At 42.5% G+C, this 20118-nt stretch overlaps 2 protein-coding genes across 2 annotated transcripts in view; one reads left to right on the top strand and one right to left on the bottom strand.

Moving 5' to 3' along the window:
- The window catches only part of mxra5a (matrix-remodelling associated 5a), a 31275-nt gene extending 29439 nt beyond the window's left edge, over positions 1-1836 (top strand). Inside the window, exon 10 of the mRNA XM_076722993.1 lies at positions 218-1836. Coding sequence (XP_076579108.1) covers positions 218-1808 — 1591 coding nt within the window. The 3' untranslated portion in view covers positions 1809-1836. The remainder of the gene's footprint in view (positions 1-217) is intronic.
- An 8183-nt stretch (positions 1837-10019) lies between these two features.
- On the bottom strand, positions 10020-19733 carry gyg2 (glycogenin 2). Its single transcript, XM_076722992.1, has 9 exons — positions 19727-19733; positions 18548-18686; positions 18280-18454; positions 14891-15053; positions 14615-14741; positions 13792-13984; positions 12281-12397; positions 10497-10616; positions 10020-10145 (listed from the first exon to the last, which is right to left on the bottom strand). Exons 1-9 carry the CDS (start codon positions 19731-19733, stop codon positions 10020-10022), a joined length of 1167 nt encoding a protein of 388 aa, XP_076579107.1.
- Between the last annotated feature and the right edge of the window lie 385 nt (positions 19734-20118).

Genomic DNA, 20118 nt, shown 5'->3' with positions numbered 1-20118 from the left:
TCACAAAGCAGCAAACACCAGTACCTTTACAGTCACCTCTCTCACAAAAAATGACCAAAGTAAATCATAATGTAAAATGTCCAAATCGTAATAACCACATAATTGTATAGAATTCTAAATGTTTTATTTTATTTCTTTAATCCACATAGCTCTGACAGCTGTAGTCATCAAAGTGTCATAATCAGTATCTCCCTCCTTCCTTTCCCTCTCCATGTAGGTATGTGGTGTTTGACAATGGGACGCTATACTTCAACGATGTTGGTATGCCAGAAGAAGGTGACTACACCTGCTATGCTGAGAACCAACTTGGCAAAGATGAGATGAAGGTTAGAGTCAAGGTCAAGGTTACAGCTTCCCCACCAAAAATCCAGGATAAGGACCAAAAGATCGTCAAGGTTTTCTATGGTGAGACTGTTACACTGAGATGTCACACCAAAGGGGAATCAATGCCGGTCATCACATGGATATCCCCTACAAATAGATTTATCTCCCCAGCTTTAGACAAATACCAGGTCCTGGATGATGGCACATTGGTGGTTCAAAAAGTCCAGCGTTTTGATGGAGGTAACTACACTTGCATGGCCAGGAATAATGCAGGACAAGACTATAAAGTCGTCAGGCTGGAGGTCCTGGTAACATCTCCTGTGATCAATGGTTTAAGTGGAACTACCAACACCATCAAGGTGACCGCCACTCAGGATCAGCGGAAGTTTGTGGACTGTGTGGCAAAGGGAACCCCCACCCCTCGCATCATGTGGGTTCTACCAGGAAATGTGATCCTTCCTGCACCATACTATAGCAACAGAATGACAGTTCATCTAAATGGCACCTTAGAAATCCGGTCACCAAAGAGGACAGACTCAGGGCAGCTGGCTTGTATTGCTCGTAATGAAGGAGGGGAGGTCAAGCTGGTGGTTAATTTGGACGTGCAGGAGAATGTCGAGAGGCCACCAGTAAGAGGACCCAAAACAGACAGCCTGTCGCTGACTGTTGGGAATGCCATGACTTTGAATTGCTCCTTTGAGGGCTCAGCATTAGCTCACGTCACTTGGATCTTACCCAATGGTACACCTTTGCAAAGTGGTGCTCGATTCTCTAAGTTTTTCCACCGACCAGATGGCTCTTTGATCATCAGCAATCCCTCTATTGGTGAAGCTGGTATGTACCGCTGTCTGGGGCGTAATTTCAGAGGGCTTGTGGAGCGTACAGTAACATTGTCCCCAGGGAGAAAGCCAGAGATCAACAACAGATACAACACACCTGTCAGCATCATGAATGGAGAAAGACTTTTGCTTCATTGTCTAACTAGTGGTGAACCCCTCAGACTTACATGGACACTACCCAGTGGGGTTGTCCTCAACAGGCCACAGAGAGCTGGACAGTATGCTGTACTGCCCAATGGGACACTTGCTATCCAACAAGTATCCATCTATGATCGGGGGTCGTATGTTTGCCGTGCTGCAAACGAGTATGGCAGCTCTCTGCTTTCTGCATCGGTAATTGTGATTGCGTACCCCCCGCGAATTACCAACGGTCCTCCCTCTATGACTTACGCTAAACAAGGAGTTGCTGTTCAGTTGAACTGTGTAGCAACTGGGATCCCTAGAGTGGATGTAGCATGGGAAACGCCTGATAAAACCCGCTTGGCTGTCAGTACACAGCCACGCCTTTTTGGAAACAAGTACCTCCATCCACAAGGTTCCCTCATCATCCAGAGCCCAACAAAAAGAGACATTGGTGTCTATAAATGCACGGCCAGAAATGCCGTTGGTGTAGACTCTAAAGTTACATTTCTCAATGTGTTCTGAAGAATTTCATTGTTCATCATGGTCCATTTCCATACTGTATGCCCAAGCAACTGCCTAGTTAAAAACAGCTAATGTTTTTAATGATCAAAGTGTTGTGAAAACTGCTGTCACAGTGATGTAATAATGAGCTGATTAAAATCTGCAGTGGTACTTTGAGTGTGTCCCGTATAGAGGCTAAATGGTGATGGTGCTTTCTGCACCATAGTTGACCAGTTCCATGATTTTGTGTGCACTGCACATAGCTGGGAAAGGTTAATGGATCTCCAATTTTGAACATTGACTTTTTATAGCAAAGAAATTATATTTGCCAAAGAAATTCTGATAATGGGGGAGAACAGACAAAATAATGCCTTGGTCTGACATATTCATACATTCCAGTTTGTCTTTGTTGTTGCCTGCATTGTTTATATTTATTGCTCACAGACAATTGGTATTGTTGCCTTGTTCTCATGATTTTTGGTCTGTTGTGCAGTTTAGCTTCAGGCTAATTACTTTCATAGCCCATTTTGACAGTGCAGCATAAATGATTTATACACCTCTTGCAATATTTAATAACGATGATTGAAAATGATTGGCACCTCATCCCACAAGGTAAGGGCATTGATGAATAGTTGGAGTCGCTTGATTGGCAGTATGTACGCCAAACACCATAATAAAGCCAAATTGAAATAAAATATATGGGCACATTTCTAAACTGTATATGTGAAATCACTCAGGGACGAAAAGGTGTTTCTATGTGTTTCTCCACCTTGTAGAATCATGAGACTACACTTTAAAGGGCATAAAAGGGCTAAAGATGATGTTGATTATTGATATAAGAAGTATTCATAGTCCTTGCCTTCATCGAGGCAATACAATGCTTTAAATTCTTCAGTTTAATCAGATAATGACCACTAAGTTGTGGTCACATTGCTAACAGACAGGACCAAAAACATAACCTGCTTAGAGGAGGTAATTCTCCATTACACACCCAGCACACTGTGAATCTGCATAATTCAAATTTCACAATTCAAGCTGGCAATTGTCATTTTCCTGAGCAATTTTGACGACACACAGAAAGTGAAGTAACAGCCTACAAAAGGACATCGCACTCTGCCTCTGTAAGCTCCACTCAAGGTGTTTCACATTAAAGCAATTGATTTGGCTGATCGTGTCTTCACCAGTAAACAAAGACTCTCTGTAGCGTCCTCAGCTGTACCCGTAGCTTTGCTTTGATGATGTAGTACAGTTGCTTCTGACAATGACAGATTATGTCAAGCTGTGAAGAACTGCATAACTTCTAATTTTCTAACCAAGAAATATTGTTTAACTTAAGCACAGAGATGATTGAAAACATGTATAATGTTGGTAAGGTATTTTTATGGCACTTGAATTTTATTTTTCACTCACAATTTGAGACATCCATTGATATCCTGTGTTTTTCATAAACGGCCATCTTAAATATTTTCTGTGTGTTTCGATAACTGATTCCTTACTGCTCTCAGCAGTGTGCACAGTCTTTGAAGAAATGCTGATGCAGGTTCAATGTCCTAATTTATAATTTGTCTTTGATAAGCTTTCAATAAAATATTTCCACCTGTTTCTACTAAGCTCAAAGTCAAAAACAAAATCTTTTTTAAATCTTGAGTGCTCTGGAGAGGTGTGGGGCTTTGTTTCCTGGGTCTCCTTTTTTGGCAGAGGCTGGGCGTGGTTCTCCAGGTGGCTTGAGACCTGGCTCCAACACAGCTGGGACTCATCACAATCAAGCACAGCATAAAGAGTGGACTGCAGAGGACTCATTGCCAGATTGTTTCAGCTGCTTAGTGGTATAGTTGGCCGTTTACTGGTGCTACCTGTGAGCAGAGGTGAATATTTAGTTTTGTATTCTTGTGTTAATCACCTTCAGCTTCAGAGTCTCTGCCACCACCCGCCTAGAGCCTCCAGTCAAGCGTCACCACCTAGTTTCACATGTGCCTCTACGACCATGTGTCCTTAACACAAGTACTCACCTCACCTGAGCTCTGTGCACTCCAGCATATCCCTGAACTGCTCTCCACCTCAGTGCCTCGTGCCACACCGGCTATCCCCAGGCTTCCCCAGCTACTAGTTTCCTAAAATCTGGAGTCTCCTTTCATTATCCATTCAATAAATTCCTATTTTAGCCATGCCCCCTGTCTGCGTGTCTGCTATTGAGTCCAAATCCTGCCAGAACCTAACAAAGAGAAAAGAATGTTTGCCACTGCAGCAAAAGTGACCTCCATATGAAGCATTGGGAAACATACAGAAACTTGGGACGTTATAAACTTTTTGATGAAAGAAGTTCTTCAACAGTTGAATGTAGTTTTTGTTCCGCTGGCCTCAAAGAGCAGAGCATAGATAAAGATCTGAGAAAATGCACAACTTAGCATTTTGGATTAAGGAAGTAGGTCACCATTACTCTTGAAGACGAGAAACATGCAATCATCACTTTGGGAATACAGCCGCAGTCAAATCTTCCAGAAAGGAGAAACATCTGGAGCGATGAGGAAATCCCCCATTAGTTCAGCAGATTTGGCCTGAAAGAGTCACACTTTGAGAAATTTCAGCATCTATGACTCTCTTTGTTAAACATGTCATTCATTGAAACAGTCAGGGCACTGGGGTTAACCAGTGATCCACTGTGCTGCCTCTTCTAACTTCCACCCAAATGCTCTTTCGCTGTCTTCTTGCAGATGAAATCAACATTTTCCACCCTGAAAACTGATTAGACTGCAGCGATGCATGTTTTTCTCTGTGTGGCTAAAGAAGCCTGACAGCGAGACCAGATTGCTCACAGCGCTCCACTTTACCATGGCCTGTTTGTGCTACAAAGTTGTCTGTTTGTGACCCAGACCCTGCTTGAATATAGTTTGGAAAAGCTCACATCTTGTGCCCACCTGTTTGCTCTCATTACTGACAGAGACAGTCATCGGCATTAAGTAATGCCACATTTTTTGGATGTTTATGCTGCTCATATAAACAGTCATTTTCCTGTGCTTTTCTGCTCTGACTTGAGATGGTGTATTAAGGAAATTGACATCATAGAAAACTGAAAAAGAAGTCACTCTTTAAGGGATTAGTGCTAATCAAGGCATATCCTCTTCTGCTCAGATGCAGCAAAATGAAGCGAAGCTTCAATGGGGGAATCTACTATGATCTCTGAATGACTGGAGATTTTCGCATGGCGCTGAAGCTGATTGATGAATCAAAGACAGAATGAGGGAGTGTTGGCTGTGGAGAATTTGTGTCCTACAGCAACCCAATCAATACATCTGAACATCAAGGCACTTCATGTCTGAGCAGCAGAAAAAGTGAATTTGAAGAAAAGTTAAAAGGACTGCACCATCAGAAGGCATTGGCTTCTTTCTTCAGTGCATGAGAACACAGGGTAGATGTGGAGATTCCTTGCTAATGAAAGCAGCACCGAGCTAACCCCTTTTTTCCTCTGTGGTGGCTCTGATGTTGACAACATTTTCATCAGGCTCAGATTTAGCGCTTTGAGCTCTCCGTGAGTATGCATGTGTCATGCGTCACTTGTGTGTTCTCGAGTGCTGAGCTGTCTTCACGAGGGCTCGTGCTCATCATAAATCATATGATCATCAGTCTCAGTGAATAAGCTGCTAAATTGAAAAGAGATGTCAGAAGATTTTGTGGCCTTGACGGTATTTTGTGGCTCAGAAATCAGCCAGACTGTTGTGAGTTCAGTCGGCTGACATTCCACCATCATGTGAAGGGTTTCTGATTTCCAAGGAGTATTCTCAACCAAATATAGTATTCTCTTTATAGTCTTACTCGGACTGGGTATCAAACCTCAGTACTTTTTCAGGATCAAACAACATTTGTCTGCAGCATCAAGTATTGAAAATTGATTCTTACTGTTGTTTTATAGACTAAAATATGACCAAGAAAAGTTCGTGAAATAAACATTTAAGAACATTTCTTGCCACATATTTAAAAAAGGAACAGTTTTATTCAAGTCTTCGAATTCCAACTTCACAAAGTTTGTTTCTTGAATGTAAAGTGTAACTGACTTTCAGCCCCTTTTGTTTCAAACGTATTACAGATGCAAGACTTCCCCAAAGATTTTCTCAAGTTTCAGCAGCTGTGCACTAAACTTTGGACCTTTGGATCATCTCCCACTCTGAGAATTAGTGTCGAAGTCTACGGGCAGATGTGAACATGCCTGTAGGCCAACATGCTGCTGAATTTTGTTTAATTTATTCTGCCTGGCTTATATAAGATTGACAGAATTAATGTTCTGGACCCCAGTAGCAGAAACACCAACTGTGAAATCCTCTTTTACAAGCTTACTGAAAAAACGTAAGACAAGTGGCAACAAATTTGACCTCAAACGATGTTGAAGATGCATCTGTCCATTGAATTGCAGAGTGCTTACTTGTCTAATTGTGTGAATCTGCTTTGGTTTGTGGCCCAGTTTCAGTCGGCAGCCTGCCACCGAAAGGACGAACTCCACCCAGCTGCCCGCTCCATCGGGGAGCCTTGAAATGAGCACAGACCAGAATCCCCTCCACAGCTGACTGTCATTACTCTTGCAATCCCCAATTAGCCCGATCGCAGAAATTGTGGGTCATTAGAATCCGAAGCCGCCAGTTGAACCACTGATCAAATTAGCTGAACGGCTTTGAGTATGATTCATGAGATGGCTACCACACATGATGAGCAAGGGAGGTGGTTCAAAGCAGTTAACCCAAAAACATATGGAGGGTCTTCGGATTCTATGACAGCTGCCACATTTCTTTCTCATCCACCCTGCATGTATATGAACACAATCAGCTGGCATGGATATGTAGCTTACACCTGCACATGCACAAATTCTCTTCTTCCCTTTTCACTGTTCTTGCTCTCAAACGCAGCCTCATCCACAAACACCCCCAACTCACAAGCACTCCTTTGAGCAGAAAGCTAGCATAGCCAGCGAAGAGTTCCAGATGGGGACATTATCCGACTAATTGTTTGTCTAATCCTACTTGAAGAGCACACTTTTGTTGAAAATAAAGAATAAACAGACAGAGGGAATCGATCCTGGGTGCTTCACCAATCTAGACCAGCCTGTACCCAGAGCTCCTGTCTGTTTGGCCGAATGCAGCGTTCAGTTTCATCCTCCTTGAGATTTGTGTTTATGTACCCGACAAAGGTGGAATTTCTTGGAAAGGCATATGGGTGTCAGTCCACACTGTCAAAACAAATAGACTGGGTCAGTCTGGTGAAATTCTTTGTGGGGTCAGTGTGGTGTCGGTGCTAGTTATGTAAGCAGGGCTGAAAGCACTCAGTGAGTTATGCATTTGAAGGTTTCATTCAAACAAACAGCAGATTTTTGTTTTCGACTCAGTTTTTTTTGCGGTTTGAGTTGCTGTGGAGGCTGAAATTGCCATTGGTTACTGAGTTCAACTTCACTGAGGAGAGTCTGCTGCAATCAGGATTTGATCAGGCAGTTCCTTCCTGACAAGAAGTGGTCAAAATATGTATAACTGACTGTTTTTAGACAGCCATGTTAGTGGTGGGGCTCTGTGGATCACAATCTCAGTCTCAGACCACAGCTTTGTTCCAGAGTGAAGTGTCTATATCTATAGAACAACTATTGTAAATTTTGCTCAGACAGTCTCGATGAACCCTACTGACTTTGATGATCCACTGACATTTCACCTAGTGCCACCATGAGGCTAACTTTTACGGTTATTAGTGAATGCATTACCATGAAATTTGGTTCAGACATTCACGTTCCCCTCAGAATAAACGAGAACTATAAGTTTGGTGGTCCTCTGATTTTTCATCTGGTGCCACCATCTGTCCAATACTTTGGTTCATGACCAAATAGGTGTAAAAGGAATCACATTCCCATCAGCCTCTGCTGCGATGTGAGTTCAGTACTAAAAGCACATTTAGAGACACAAATGGACATCAGTTAATTAGGAGCATGTCTGTACCCTTCACTGCTTACAGTATATGTTGCCCACTTTATCCCATATGGGGCCCATATGGTCACGTCAGCTTTGAAGTGACCATTTTTTATTTTCTAAACCATAAATGAATTGTGGCAGACTTGCTTAATATTCCTCACTGGTTTAAATAGCATTACTGTGATTATACATAACTTGTAATTTTGCCTTTGATTATCTTAGAATGCCTCATTGGTTAATGAATATCAGTGTTTGCAGCATGTGTTGACACACTTTGTCAATCCCTACTTGTAATTACCACTGGCGGGCTGACATGAGCGACTTCTCCCAGTAGACAGGTCATATTTATGCTAAATCACACACAACACGGAAGCAGGATTAGACTCCAGTCTGCCAGATAATCATTACAGGGACTGATTTCACAGATTTATACATTTTCAACCTGATAGGAGAGCTTAACAATCAACTCAGCTGTTGTCTGTTTGTGAAAATAAAATCCGCAGACTCTTGGGCATCTATGGAACAGCCCCAGATAAAGATTTCTGTTTGTGTTGTTAGTTCGAAGCTGCTGCCTCTAACAGCATCATTTCCAGAATGTCAGTGTCTGCAGGGACTGATCTCTGATTCCTTTCGCCTTTTCAGGCCTTAATGAATGAGGCGGTCAAGGGGAAACCTCTAACTTATCCCAGATCTGTGCTCGCAGTTTAATCTTGATGAATCGGAGTCAAGCGGGAGCTGCTGAGCCGAGAGCAGCGACGTGCCAGGTTGCCTTTCAAAGCAATCATCATAACGCCTTTTCACTGACAGCACACCGCTGGCCCGAGTTCACCTCCTGCCATTTGCTTTGTATTCAGCACACAATCTTCCATCGCTGTGTCACAACATTATGGGAGGAATGCCTATGAAAATTACATGCACCATGTGCCCAGTGGATATGGATCACACAGCATACTGTTGACTGTGACTGCAGTCTGACATCTATTTATCTGTGTTCCTGCTTCTCTGATATGCTACCACGATGGAGACAGCTTTTGATAGAAGAGCCACAGTGCCCCCTGGTGGGAGAATTTAGACAAGTTCTGGGGTGTCTCGAAAAAAAACCTGCAGAACTCTGTGTGTGGAACTTTTACAATGCATTTGTAATGTAGCACATCAAATTGGATATTTGCTAATGCTTATTTTATGAATCCCATAATTTACAAGTAATTTCCCAGAACGTTTCCTGGAAATAGCCATGTCAGTTGATACTAATTAGGAGTGGAGACAGTATTCTCACACAGCTGTTTGAGTTTTTGAGCTAGCTGTGGCGAGTTTATAAGCACACTGTGTTTTCAGAAGAAGCTCCTGATAAGAAATGAATGGAAAACTGACTGTTTTTGTATTTAAATGAAAGCCTTTTGATGAAAAATGACTGTTTGATACTGCTGTACAGCTATTCAAAACACTCATATTGCAAAAAAGCGACGATCAGTTTGGTATTAATAAAATTAACAGAGAGTAACTGTGAATGCGCAGCATCCCACTAATAAGTGTGTCTACCCAAGGTCTGGTAAAGCCTATTCTCCTCTCCCACAGAGCTCCATTGTTGTTAAAAACACATGGCTGAGCCACACTGTTGGACTGGGTGACATGTTACTTTGACTCCCAAATGCATTGTCCTGCAAGCCCGAATCTGCCACTGAAAACAGTCCACAACAAATGCATGATTTCCTCCTAATTGATTAACCTTTGTTAAAAACTACAGGACCACCTGTTTAAGGAAATTACTTTTGTAAAAATGTGACATGTTTTCTAGAGCAGTGGGAACACGTGGCGGCAGAGCTGAGAGTACACAGATTAAAACATAACTGCTTTGGATCTTCACATGGGATTTGTTATCCTTTGAGTTGGCTGGGTGCATTAGATGGTGTTCACTTTTAATGGCACAACTGAAATTCCACTTGACAAAAAGCAAAGCGCAGCGCTGCAAAATCACTTCTACTGTCACCTACCAAGAACGTTTCAGCAAGCTCTGCACATACAGATATTTCAAGTGTTTCAGTTCAGTTCATAGTTGATAGGAAATCAGTGTTGAATTGTTTGTGATTATCATCATCTTTAAAACACATAGTTTCAGTCTAAATGTAGGTTTCAGTCCCAAGGTCAGTCTCAAGGTCGCCATGAGGGTGGATGGGAGTGGTGTGTATCACTCTCAGCTATAGTGATTTCAGTCAGAGGTCTTAGACATTGGGACTTTATGGATACAAAAATCTGCAGGTCAGTTCGGGTTAGAGTTGCTCCTCCTGCGCGTCATCCATTAATCCAGGAAGCGGTCCAGCAGCCTCTGGATGTTATGGAAGGCATCTCTGCCCAGGTAGTCGACCTGTCCGGACTCCCACAGCCTGCGATGCTCCAGCCGCTCCGTCTCTGGGTCTGCAGCCGTCTGCGACCATGAGGTTGGAGAATAACAAATCAGTCTTCAAAGGGAATTTATCATAAGAAACATCAGACTTAACTCAGGCTGAATATTAGATTCAAGTTTCCAGCTCTCAGAATGTGCAGTGTCGAACATTTCAGAATTGGAAGATTGTCATTATTCTTTCACACAACTCAGCTGTGTTTTATTATGCACTCATGCGTTCAATATCATCTCTCAACTCTAATCTGCCACAGCTTGGAAACATTATCACATGCTGTAAGGAAGTAAAGGAGTGTGTCTTTGAACTACTCGTTCTATATTTTGACCAGTATGGAAGTCAGTGGTGTAGAAGTCAGAAAGGACAGGTTTACGTACAGGTTGTGTTTCAGTGTCTGAGGCGTCATCGCTGCCCTCCAACCCGCCTGGTTCCTGGATCTCTGTCGTCTTAGATGTTGTTGACACTTCCTCCAATGGTGTGTTATCTGTGTGGGAACACTACAGACACCGTAGCCATGTCACCCGTTAACACACTCCAGTATGTGCTTTCTGCTAATGTGAGAGCATGACATGTGGCTAAAAGTGTGAAATCATACAGTAGCAGCGGTTTTAACACAACTTGGTTCTGCTTCATTCTCACCGCGGAGCGCTTGATAACGCAGCTGATGTATGTTCATGGGTGTTGTCACACTGGAGGGCGTGTGTCTGTTCAGGCTAATCTTACAAGCTTGTATAAACACAATGCATCAAGTTGAAATGAATTAAACAAATGACAGAAACGCAATGAGAAGCTCAGAGGCCTGTGGCAGATAATAGGCTCTGTGTCCCTGTGTTCCTTTTTTTTCTGCTGGAGTCAAATGCAGTCAAGCAGAAATACTCATAAATTAACGGTCTCATCTACTGGAACTAACAAGAGGCACTTGAGCTGCCTAATAACCCACCATAATAATCACCATGATATATTATAAACACAAGCAGCTATGCTAATAAGGTCATTTATTAAACTAATTAATGAATTGATTAGCAAACGTTTCTAATGACCACTTACTTGGCTTCACAGAACATGTGTGACTTTAAATGAACTCTTTAAAGGAGTCGTTATAAGGGTTTGTTTTTTTTCTTTGGATAGAGCTAACAGTTTCCCCCTGCTTCCAGTCTTTGTGCTAAGCTAGGCTAACACGTCCCAGTGGATGCAGAGAGGTGATACTGATGTCATTATAATGCTAAGGATTTTCACTAACTTTAACCCAATGTTTGCTGCCTGCTTTGGTCGATGTGTCATTTTGAACTGAACTCAAGGACCCAAATACACCCATTGGCCACCGTCAACCCATTATGTACTAAAAGCTTTAAAGACCCTTCAGACTTCGACATGTGTTTTCAGTTATTTCGGTTAATAAGACGTCTGCTCGGGTTGAGGTTGGGCAGAATTATGCTGGGACATACATGAGCACACGGAATTCCGTCAGCTAAATGGAATGATGAATGAATGAAAGATGTATTTTGCCTCGTCAGCTGTAACAAAGCTAACAGAGTCAGACATGTCAAAGTGTTCCAGGGGAAACTAATGATGAGCATGTGGCTCCTCGCTTGGTAGCCTCCACCACTAGTGAATGAATGCGTGGGTGAACGCTGACTTTTGTTATATGGCTATATTGTGTGTAAATGCAGTCTTTTTACACATAGCAACATTAGCTTTGTTTGTGTCCGCCTGATGAATGTAGCCCCAATATTCACTTTCCTTTTGGCACTGGGACCTAATTTATTCTCAGATTTATACTCAAACTTAGTCTTAAGATCATTTCCAAAGGTGTGCTTCCAATTGATCCATAAAAGATGCTGAACATAAACAACTTTACTTAACCAGGTTCGAATAATCCCATTTGTAACTCACGTACCTGTCATCTATAAATCTAAAATATACTTCAGCTGACAGCCCCTGCCTGATTTGATTTCTATGTCAAAGTAAAGTTTTATGATGAAGTGGTTGTCTGCTTAAGTCCATTTTATGAATGAGCCCCCAGGTTCAATCTCAACCCACTCCTGATGCAAACGTCTGGCTCCTTAGCTACTCGTCACGTAATATGCTTGCAAGGATATGTCCAAACATTCTCAACCATAAACACTGGTATTGGCATTATAGTATTGGTGTCTTATCTTACTGTCTTTGGTTCAGACGGCGAATGAGGCACCTCAGACGGGGGTGAAAAATGCGCAAGAAGCGAATTAGAGCTGTCCAAGGTTTCTTGAAATGGCACCTTGGCTTCTCTTTCTTGAATCTGTAAAACAAGGGAGGGATGTTGAGTGTTGGGACACCAACCAATATCAGGGCTAAGCAGCCATGTGTCGCGTTTGGCTGCCAGTCTGCATGTTGATGGTCCAACCAAGCTCTGCAGCAGCTTATGTGACTGATTAACAAACCTCCAACTTAAGAGGAGGGAGTCATCAGTGAAACGTGCTGCTCGAGTGTCTGGAGCGAAAATCTGCAGAGCGTCCGCCAAACGTGGCACGTGGTTGACTTTCCGCACAACATTCACACACGCTGCTGCACACTACGTTTAAAATCAGAACTAAAATATCACACTCACCAGTCAGAGCCAGTTGTATTGGTTACACTTTGTTTTACAGAGTCCACATTTCTCTACAATCTATAGTATATTCATGGGAAGTTTTGATTGCATCCCACAGTCTTTATTAGCAGATTGAGTTCAGAGGGGGGCAAGAATATAGGTGGATCCATGTCTCCCTCACTAGCATCCTTTCCTTGATACTTAGCGCCTTCCAGCGAGGATGCATGGAGAGATGCAAGGAAAATGCCATATCTTTGTGAAGTGAGCCTGTTTCTGATCACAGCGGCAGCTCATCACAACTGGATCACCTGTCAGTCAGCTTTAACAGTTGCCCCCTGACCCTTTTAGCAGGCTAACCAAACAGGATCGATTTCATAAACAGTTACATGCACATATAAAGAGCTGTCAAAGAAGAACAATATAATACACCAAGAGTCGGGGTAAGAAGCTACCTTCCCTGTTTGAACTCTCTATTTGCGAACTGCACACCAAACTCCATTCAAAAACTGTGATGTTTAATGACTGCTAGCATATCTGCAAAGGGGAAGAGTAGACCTCCCAGAAACAGGAATGAAGGCTTTATTTATTGTATGTGGCATATTGGGAAACTCCTTGTGTCATAGTTAACTCACATTTCTGTCGTGCTATTGAAAAGAATAAAAGTTTCGCTCAGTATTAAAAAGAACAGTGTATTGTGTGTGGAGGAACGTTCGGCTCATCCTTGCCAGGGGGGATTGTGTGTGCAGTGGCTTTTGTTTGCACTGGTCCCATGAGGCATGTGGTGAGGGTGCAGAGCACTAGAGCTACCTGTCACAATGAATAAACTGTGACAATGAGTAAAAAACAGAATTTATGGGAGTAATACAGCCAATGGAAAGTGTTATGTTTACACTGTTGCACTGTTAAATTTCATTCCACATGTGTACAAAATATCGCCTGGTATTGATAAGACACACAAGTTCCCAGCCACACGGACGTGGCTTGAGGGTCTGACCACTAAACCAACTCTTTGGAGTGGCCTATAGTGGGATATTAGGATCCTACCTGGCTGACCTGCAACGAATCAGAGAGAAGAGATAAAGAGATCACATCGATTTCTGTACCTGTTGTTGATTCTCCAAGTCTCGACCGAACGGTTTCTCTGGTCGAGGTGATGGTGAGTAACTGAGGTATACCTTCCACCACAGAGATACAAAGTCTTTCATCAGATGTGGGTGGCTGTCATCCCTCTTGCTGCTGCAGCTCCAGGGTTTCACCGCTCCCAAGAAATGGACGATCTTCGCATTGTGGCCAAACCTGCAGGAACAAAAAATGATGACTCTAGCATGTTTTTGCAGTGCATCAGTGGCAACAATTGAAACTTTCCAGGCCTTTGACCCTGTTTTTATGTCTCATCATTTTTATTTATTTTTTTTATTTTACATTTAAGTTCAACCTGACCATCTCCTGTAGGTTTTGCCTGACATACTCATGAGATCTTGTGCGCCCGAACATCAGTTTGGAATATTTTCTACATGTTCTGTTACCCTTTCCATCACTGTGATCTTAATCTAAAATAAAAAAAAAAAAAGGACATGATTACGTACTGTGCTTCGATGGTATAAAGTCCTTTTTAGTGTGTAGATGTGGTACAGCTGAAATGACATTCTATCTATTCCTGTACTGTAACATATTATGTGTGTGTTTTGTAGATAGATATGTCATAGATGAATGGAAATTGTATAGAAATGGCGGCCAAAACTATGCAAATTAGACCTAGGGATTAATAAAACAAAATTATCTTTTCATTTCATGATAAAATTAGTTAAGGCAGACCTTCTGCAATAAAAATCTGTCAGCCCAACAATGAGTTTCACTCCACAAATGCAAAGTATGTAAAGAAAGAGCAGAATGGGACACAGCCATAGGCAGTGCAGACACACTCACTGTTGGAAAGCAGGCAGGTAGCTGTAGACGGAGCTGCTGCTGAGGTTGTAGATGAACGGAAGATGTTTACTGATGTCTTCCACCGGCCAGCTACTGAAGAAGCTGTTCAACAGGCCCTGGTCCCCTCCTGACAGCAGCCAACAAAATATGAAACTCCTTGAAACTCAAAAAACTCTTTTAATTTCATATGAACGTATTCAGTTGGGTTGTGAGCGTTCAGAGCACGCGGAGATCTCTGCTCGTTAGTCTGAACCCAGACGTGCAGCCATGTATTACCATCAAAGCTGCCGTGCTGCAGGGCGTGATCCAGGAGGCTGGTGTAGGTGTGGAGGGAAGGTCTGAAGACAAACACGCCAGAGTTGAAGCAGTCGGGCCAGCCGGGATCAGGAGCTGCCGACAGTTCTTCCCTCTCAAACAGCTCGTCCACGTTACTGAGAACCTGAGAGGGAACAGGTCCATCAGAGGTCAAACAGGTTCATCGGAGGTCTGGAGTGGTTTCCGTCATGCTGATAGTGTTTAGTATTTGGTGTTTAAGTTTTTCAGATTTCTGCCTCCATCCCAATAAAACACCGCTCAATGGAATCTAGTTTGTGCTGCTCAGCGACCTGCAAGTTATTACTTCCCTTATGAATCTGAATTTCCTTCAGACCTCTGCGAAATACGTCTGTGCTTGAATCATTTAAGATTTCCCAACAACTGACGAAAACATATCCAACTAATGTGGGGCACCATCACCTCAGAGAAAACGACAAACGGTCTAAAATCACTGGGGTCCGAGTGAATTATTCAAAAGCAGAATTCTTTACTTACTTTAAAAAACTGTAGTGAACTGGCCCTAATTCCTCTATTTGTGTTTAATGAATTTCTAGAAAATGACCTACTTTCTACTACTGTGACAAAAGCATCACTCTCACTGTTACATAAAAAGAATAAAGACCCCGCCCACTGCTTCCCTAAACTTTTCAAGCGGCACAAACAAGGCTGTTGCATAGCTTTATATCAAAAGAGGGAAGTAAAAACTGTCGGGCTTTTGTCATGTCATAAACTTCAAGTTGTTGGCACCTCCGCACAGTAACTGTTGAACTACTCACTGACACATGTAACAGCACAGTCAAAGTCTTGATTGACACCCAACATCATAATAACCAAGATAAGAACAATTTTCATCTTCACTTCCAAGCCCTAAGGAAAACACCCCTTCAGTCAATCAATGCAATCATTTCTGTAAACAGATATCTGGATATGAATGCAGAAACTGTAGGAAAGAAACAAGATTTCAGTGTTTTCAGGCTTCTGGCTTCTTTTGTAGTCCAAATAATATGAACCAATCATGTTTGAGTGGGTTTTGGTTGCATGCAGGTAGGCCTCAGCAGCAAAAGAGGCAGAGCCCATTGGCCGAAATGGAATCTTGGAACCCATCAGCTATCGTCTGATGGCGGTTTATTTATTTTTTGTAATTTATTTTCACTCATATGTGGATATCTGTTTATTGAGATTAGCCGAAATGTCATCTGTGCACGCATGGAAGCACCTACATTCATATTTCTCTCGCTCTGTCCCTGGATCACAGTCAACACTGTGGTTGTGTGAGTGTCAGCACAGGTATAACCTTGAGTCTCTATGTTCATCTCTGTTTGTTGAGCTGCTGCTAACATGAGAACATGTTTGCACTGACCAAACAGAGGAAGAACCTACAGTAACAGGATGCTCCAAACGTGTCCTCTAACGTTTGTGTGGGTATTTATTCCACCGAGACGTTGGCCAACAGTTCAGAGAACGTATGGATGACCCTTAAAACAGTCAACACAGTATGTTGACTTATAGACCAGGGCTTCTCAAAGTCTGGACCTCGGTCCGCATCTGGACTAAACGGCAAGTCAATCTGGACACAGCCTCACAACTCAGTGATTTTAACTGGCGGCCCACTGGCCGCATTCGCCACACAGAAAATGAATGACTTCAGAAAACATTCTCCATCTTTATCCTCTCTACCAGGTGGAGCCTCCACCACTTGGCTCCCAGGCGGACCGTTCCACGGAGCCGACAGCAGCGCACTGGTTGGACTAACTCCTTGGAGAATCAAGCTCGTCTATTAGACGCAAGAGAGCATCACTTGGTTTTATTTTCATGGGACAAACTGCTGTATTAAGTGCTATTGTTTGCTTCCTGGGATCCTGAAGAGAAATATTTTTGTTGAGGTAAGAATTGTTTCATTGGGAGTTGAAGTGTAGGTTTTGTGTTGATTAGGAGTCTGTTCACACCAATTTTGGCCCATAAAAATAACACTAATTTTGTAAGAAAGTGAAAATATTAAACATTAAATGGAGGAATGTAGCTGAGGATCCCTGTCACCTCATGTTGTGAATAGGCTATAATGTGTTATGAATGTAACATTTTCTATTTTGAGATAAATCTTCTATTGACGTCGAATATACAGAGTCGCTGGGGATCATTCACAGCGACCCTGTTCCCAGATGAATGTGGTTTTGATGTGGTTTATTTCCCTCTGCTTGAAATCATTGTCAAGGTGACATTAACGGCTGCAGAGTGTTATGTGTCGTTGCTGCTGAGTTCACACATTAACGTTACACCAGAGAGCTCGAAATCACAGATACAAATTGTGCCTCCTTTACTCTGTTCCACAATATCCTACAACCAGCGTAAATGTAGTTGTAAGAATATGGACTAATGGGCCAGTCCCAGGAAATGTGACGTTAATTAATTAATTAAATGTTATTTTATTATTGCCAGTCATTCCAGACCTCTGACCTTGAATAAAAGTCAGATGAAGAGTGAGCACAGCCATGATTTAAAATATTTAAACAAATGAATGAAGGCATAATCTCTCTTCAAGGTAAAAAGTGCACATGTATTATTGTGGCTCTTGGTTTTTTTCTTGGTTCTTAGAAACATGAAACCTTTTAGAGGCTGTTACAACCAGACTTTTTATTAATACTTTAAACTGTTCAGTATTTTAGTAGTTTCAGTGATTTGCCCTGATGTTAACAAAAGCATTGGGGGAACTCTTGTAAAGGCAGTTACTCAAAAAACATGTCAGGCTATCGGAATTCATTCATTTTTATCAGATGAAGACTGCACAGAGATGACATCTACAGTTTGGAGATGTTGAAGTAAAACAATCAATGACGATATAGCAGTTATTATGTGTGAACTCTAATAAATATAAATTAATTCAACAGACTGCAATTGAAGTTATTGACTTAATAGAGTCAATTAATAGGCTCAAAATTTTCTACTGTTCACTAATAAATAAATAACCAATAAAGGTGCAAAGAAGCTGATGCAAGACATGTGCAAGTAGGTTGAAATAAATACTTGCAGGATTTGGATTCCCTCTCAAAATGCCAGGCATTTATGCTTAATAACCATTCAAATTTCAAGTTTCGCATAAGAGGTTATAGTCCACAGACCTGCATCAAGACCAAAATAACACCATTGGTCATTGGAGCTCTAGGACTCATGAAGAAGACAATAGAAAACAGCCTAACGTGGATCAGCCTAAGACAGGGGGTACCATCTCAGGTCCATAGTTTGGAGATCACACAAACCTTTGCCTTCCAGAGTAATCTAAACCACACAGAAACTCTTCATACAGTCGGTGGCATAGTACTGGCGACATGTTACTGCCTGCTCAGTGGACTCACAAGTGTGTCAGCATCCAGGAAGACGCATTTGCTGTACTGGGTCAGGGTCCAGCAGTGGATCTTGGTGAAGGTGATGCCGAGCTCCGGACGTCCCAGCAAGGACAGGTGAAGATGGTCCTCACTGTCCATCACATCCACTGCGATGACCTCATCAAATACATTCTCAAGGGCAAGCCTGATGAAATACAAAGGTTTGGCACTACTTTATTTTTGAAGCTCATCCTCCACAGCTGGGAGCACATTAACGAAAAAGGAACGCATGACCCACCTTGACTGCTCTGAGACGTTCGGCGTGACCATGACGACAATGCTGCGAGTTGTCCCATGACGCCGTAAACTTCTCGCCACCACTGTGGCTCCCATGCAGTATGAGTCTGTGGTGGCCAGAGTGACGAAGGCCTCACCTGCTGAAGAACGGTCAAATGATGGGATTAGACTGAGCTAATAGCATTCATACAGTTGAGAAGAATTTATGATGCATACATGTTTACTTTGTAAAAACCATTTGGAGCCCCATTTATATGGCAGTCCCTCACCATGATCCCTCCATTAATGCATGTCTATATATAGGAGCCCGTCCCCTTCCCAGTTTGACAAGTACTGGTTTATTATATCAGAGCTTCACTGATTACCATAACAACATTGTTTAACTGGAGTTGAGCACGTGGGCTCATGGGCTGATTTCAATCTTCTAATTCAATGCGTTCGAACCAGTTTTCACTTTTCATGCAGTTCAGTCTTTTTCCACCTGCGAATTTTTAAGGGCACAGGCAGAATTTCATTTGATTTCCGTTCCACCAAGAAAACTCTTCATAATGAAAGTAACCTTCAAAAGCCCATATCTGTCCAAACCAAAGTGTCCTGAAGTTCATCCACAAACCAATTTAGCTCTTTGAAAACTGACTTCCCACCGCAAGGCTGTGTTTAATAACATTTTCACACAAAAGGCAGCTAATGGTTCTTTTCATGCATTTATTTCCATTACGGTTTTACCATGAGGGTAACACCAGCTTTATGTGGAGCGTTAAGTGTGTAGTCGTGACAGGCATGTCAAGACTTTCATTTTCCTGGCCTGCGGTCAGATGCAGAGGTATGTAACCTTTTGTCTGCAGCCGTCTTTGGGCTGCATGTAGTGTTAAATTTCAGCTGACACCCAGTTTGAGCAGAGTGCGGAAAGGAACAGAGTCTATTCTGATTTCGAGTCAAACTGGGTCGCTACAGCGTGCTGTATATAATTTAGAGTTACAGTTGTAGTCCCACGGTTCAAAGCTGAAATTGGGAGGCAATCTTGGGAAGCTGGTCTTTTATTTATTAAACCCAACCTGTGAAGAAAAGGTCAACTAGCAAACTGAAGTGCATTTTACTCCCCAGATAGAACTCAAGGACTGAGGAGTCCAATTTGATCTTACACATTTTCCAATCATTTACATGAAATGAAGCCACCTACCTGACATCCTTGATGTCTTAAACCGTCGGCAAATCCAGTAACTTTGCTCCTCCACAAAGTCGATTGGGAATTTGCTCAACTTTGACGCTCGTGGAGATGACAGTCACATCTTTGCGTGAGCTGATACTGGAACCTGAATGACAAAGAGGATGGATTGCTGTTCACCGCTGCCCGGTGAAGTCGCATGTCACTCTGTTTTTCTCGGCAGACTGACGAGTGGAGCAGAGGCCTGCTGTGTGTGCTCATCTGTTTGTTCACATGGTCATTCAACTAGTGAAAAGTGACTTCTGCCATGTGTTGTGCAACAGGCTCAACCTTCACAACCTGCCCCCCCCCCGTCCCGCTGCTGATGCAATCTGTTAACTTTCACTTTCCACATGTCAGTGTATCAT

The sequence above is a fragment of the Chaetodon auriga genome, chromosome 23, assembly GCF_051107435.1.
Source record: "Chaetodon auriga isolate fChaAug3 chromosome 23, fChaAug3.hap1, whole genome shotgun sequence".
Lineage (NCBI taxonomy): Eukaryota > Metazoa > Chordata > Actinopteri > Chaetodontiformes > Chaetodontidae > Chaetodon > Chaetodon auriga.
Note: the sequence above shows the minus strand (reverse complement) of the source record. Positions and strands in the feature narration are given on the sequence as shown.

What these genes read in the sequence shown, in the direction of transcription:
- gyg2 (XM_076722992.1), bottom strand. An exon ending in GCAGCACGGCAGCTTTGATG is followed by an intron (nt 14,742 to 14,890) that starts GTAATACATGGC and finishes GGCTGCTGTCAG; the next exon opens with GAGGGGACCAGGGCCTGTTG. An exon ending in ACTTGGAGAATCAACAACAG is followed by an intron (nt 12,398 to 13,791) that starts GTACAGAAATCG and finishes CTTGTTTTACAG; the next exon opens with ATTCAAGAAAGAGAAGCCAA.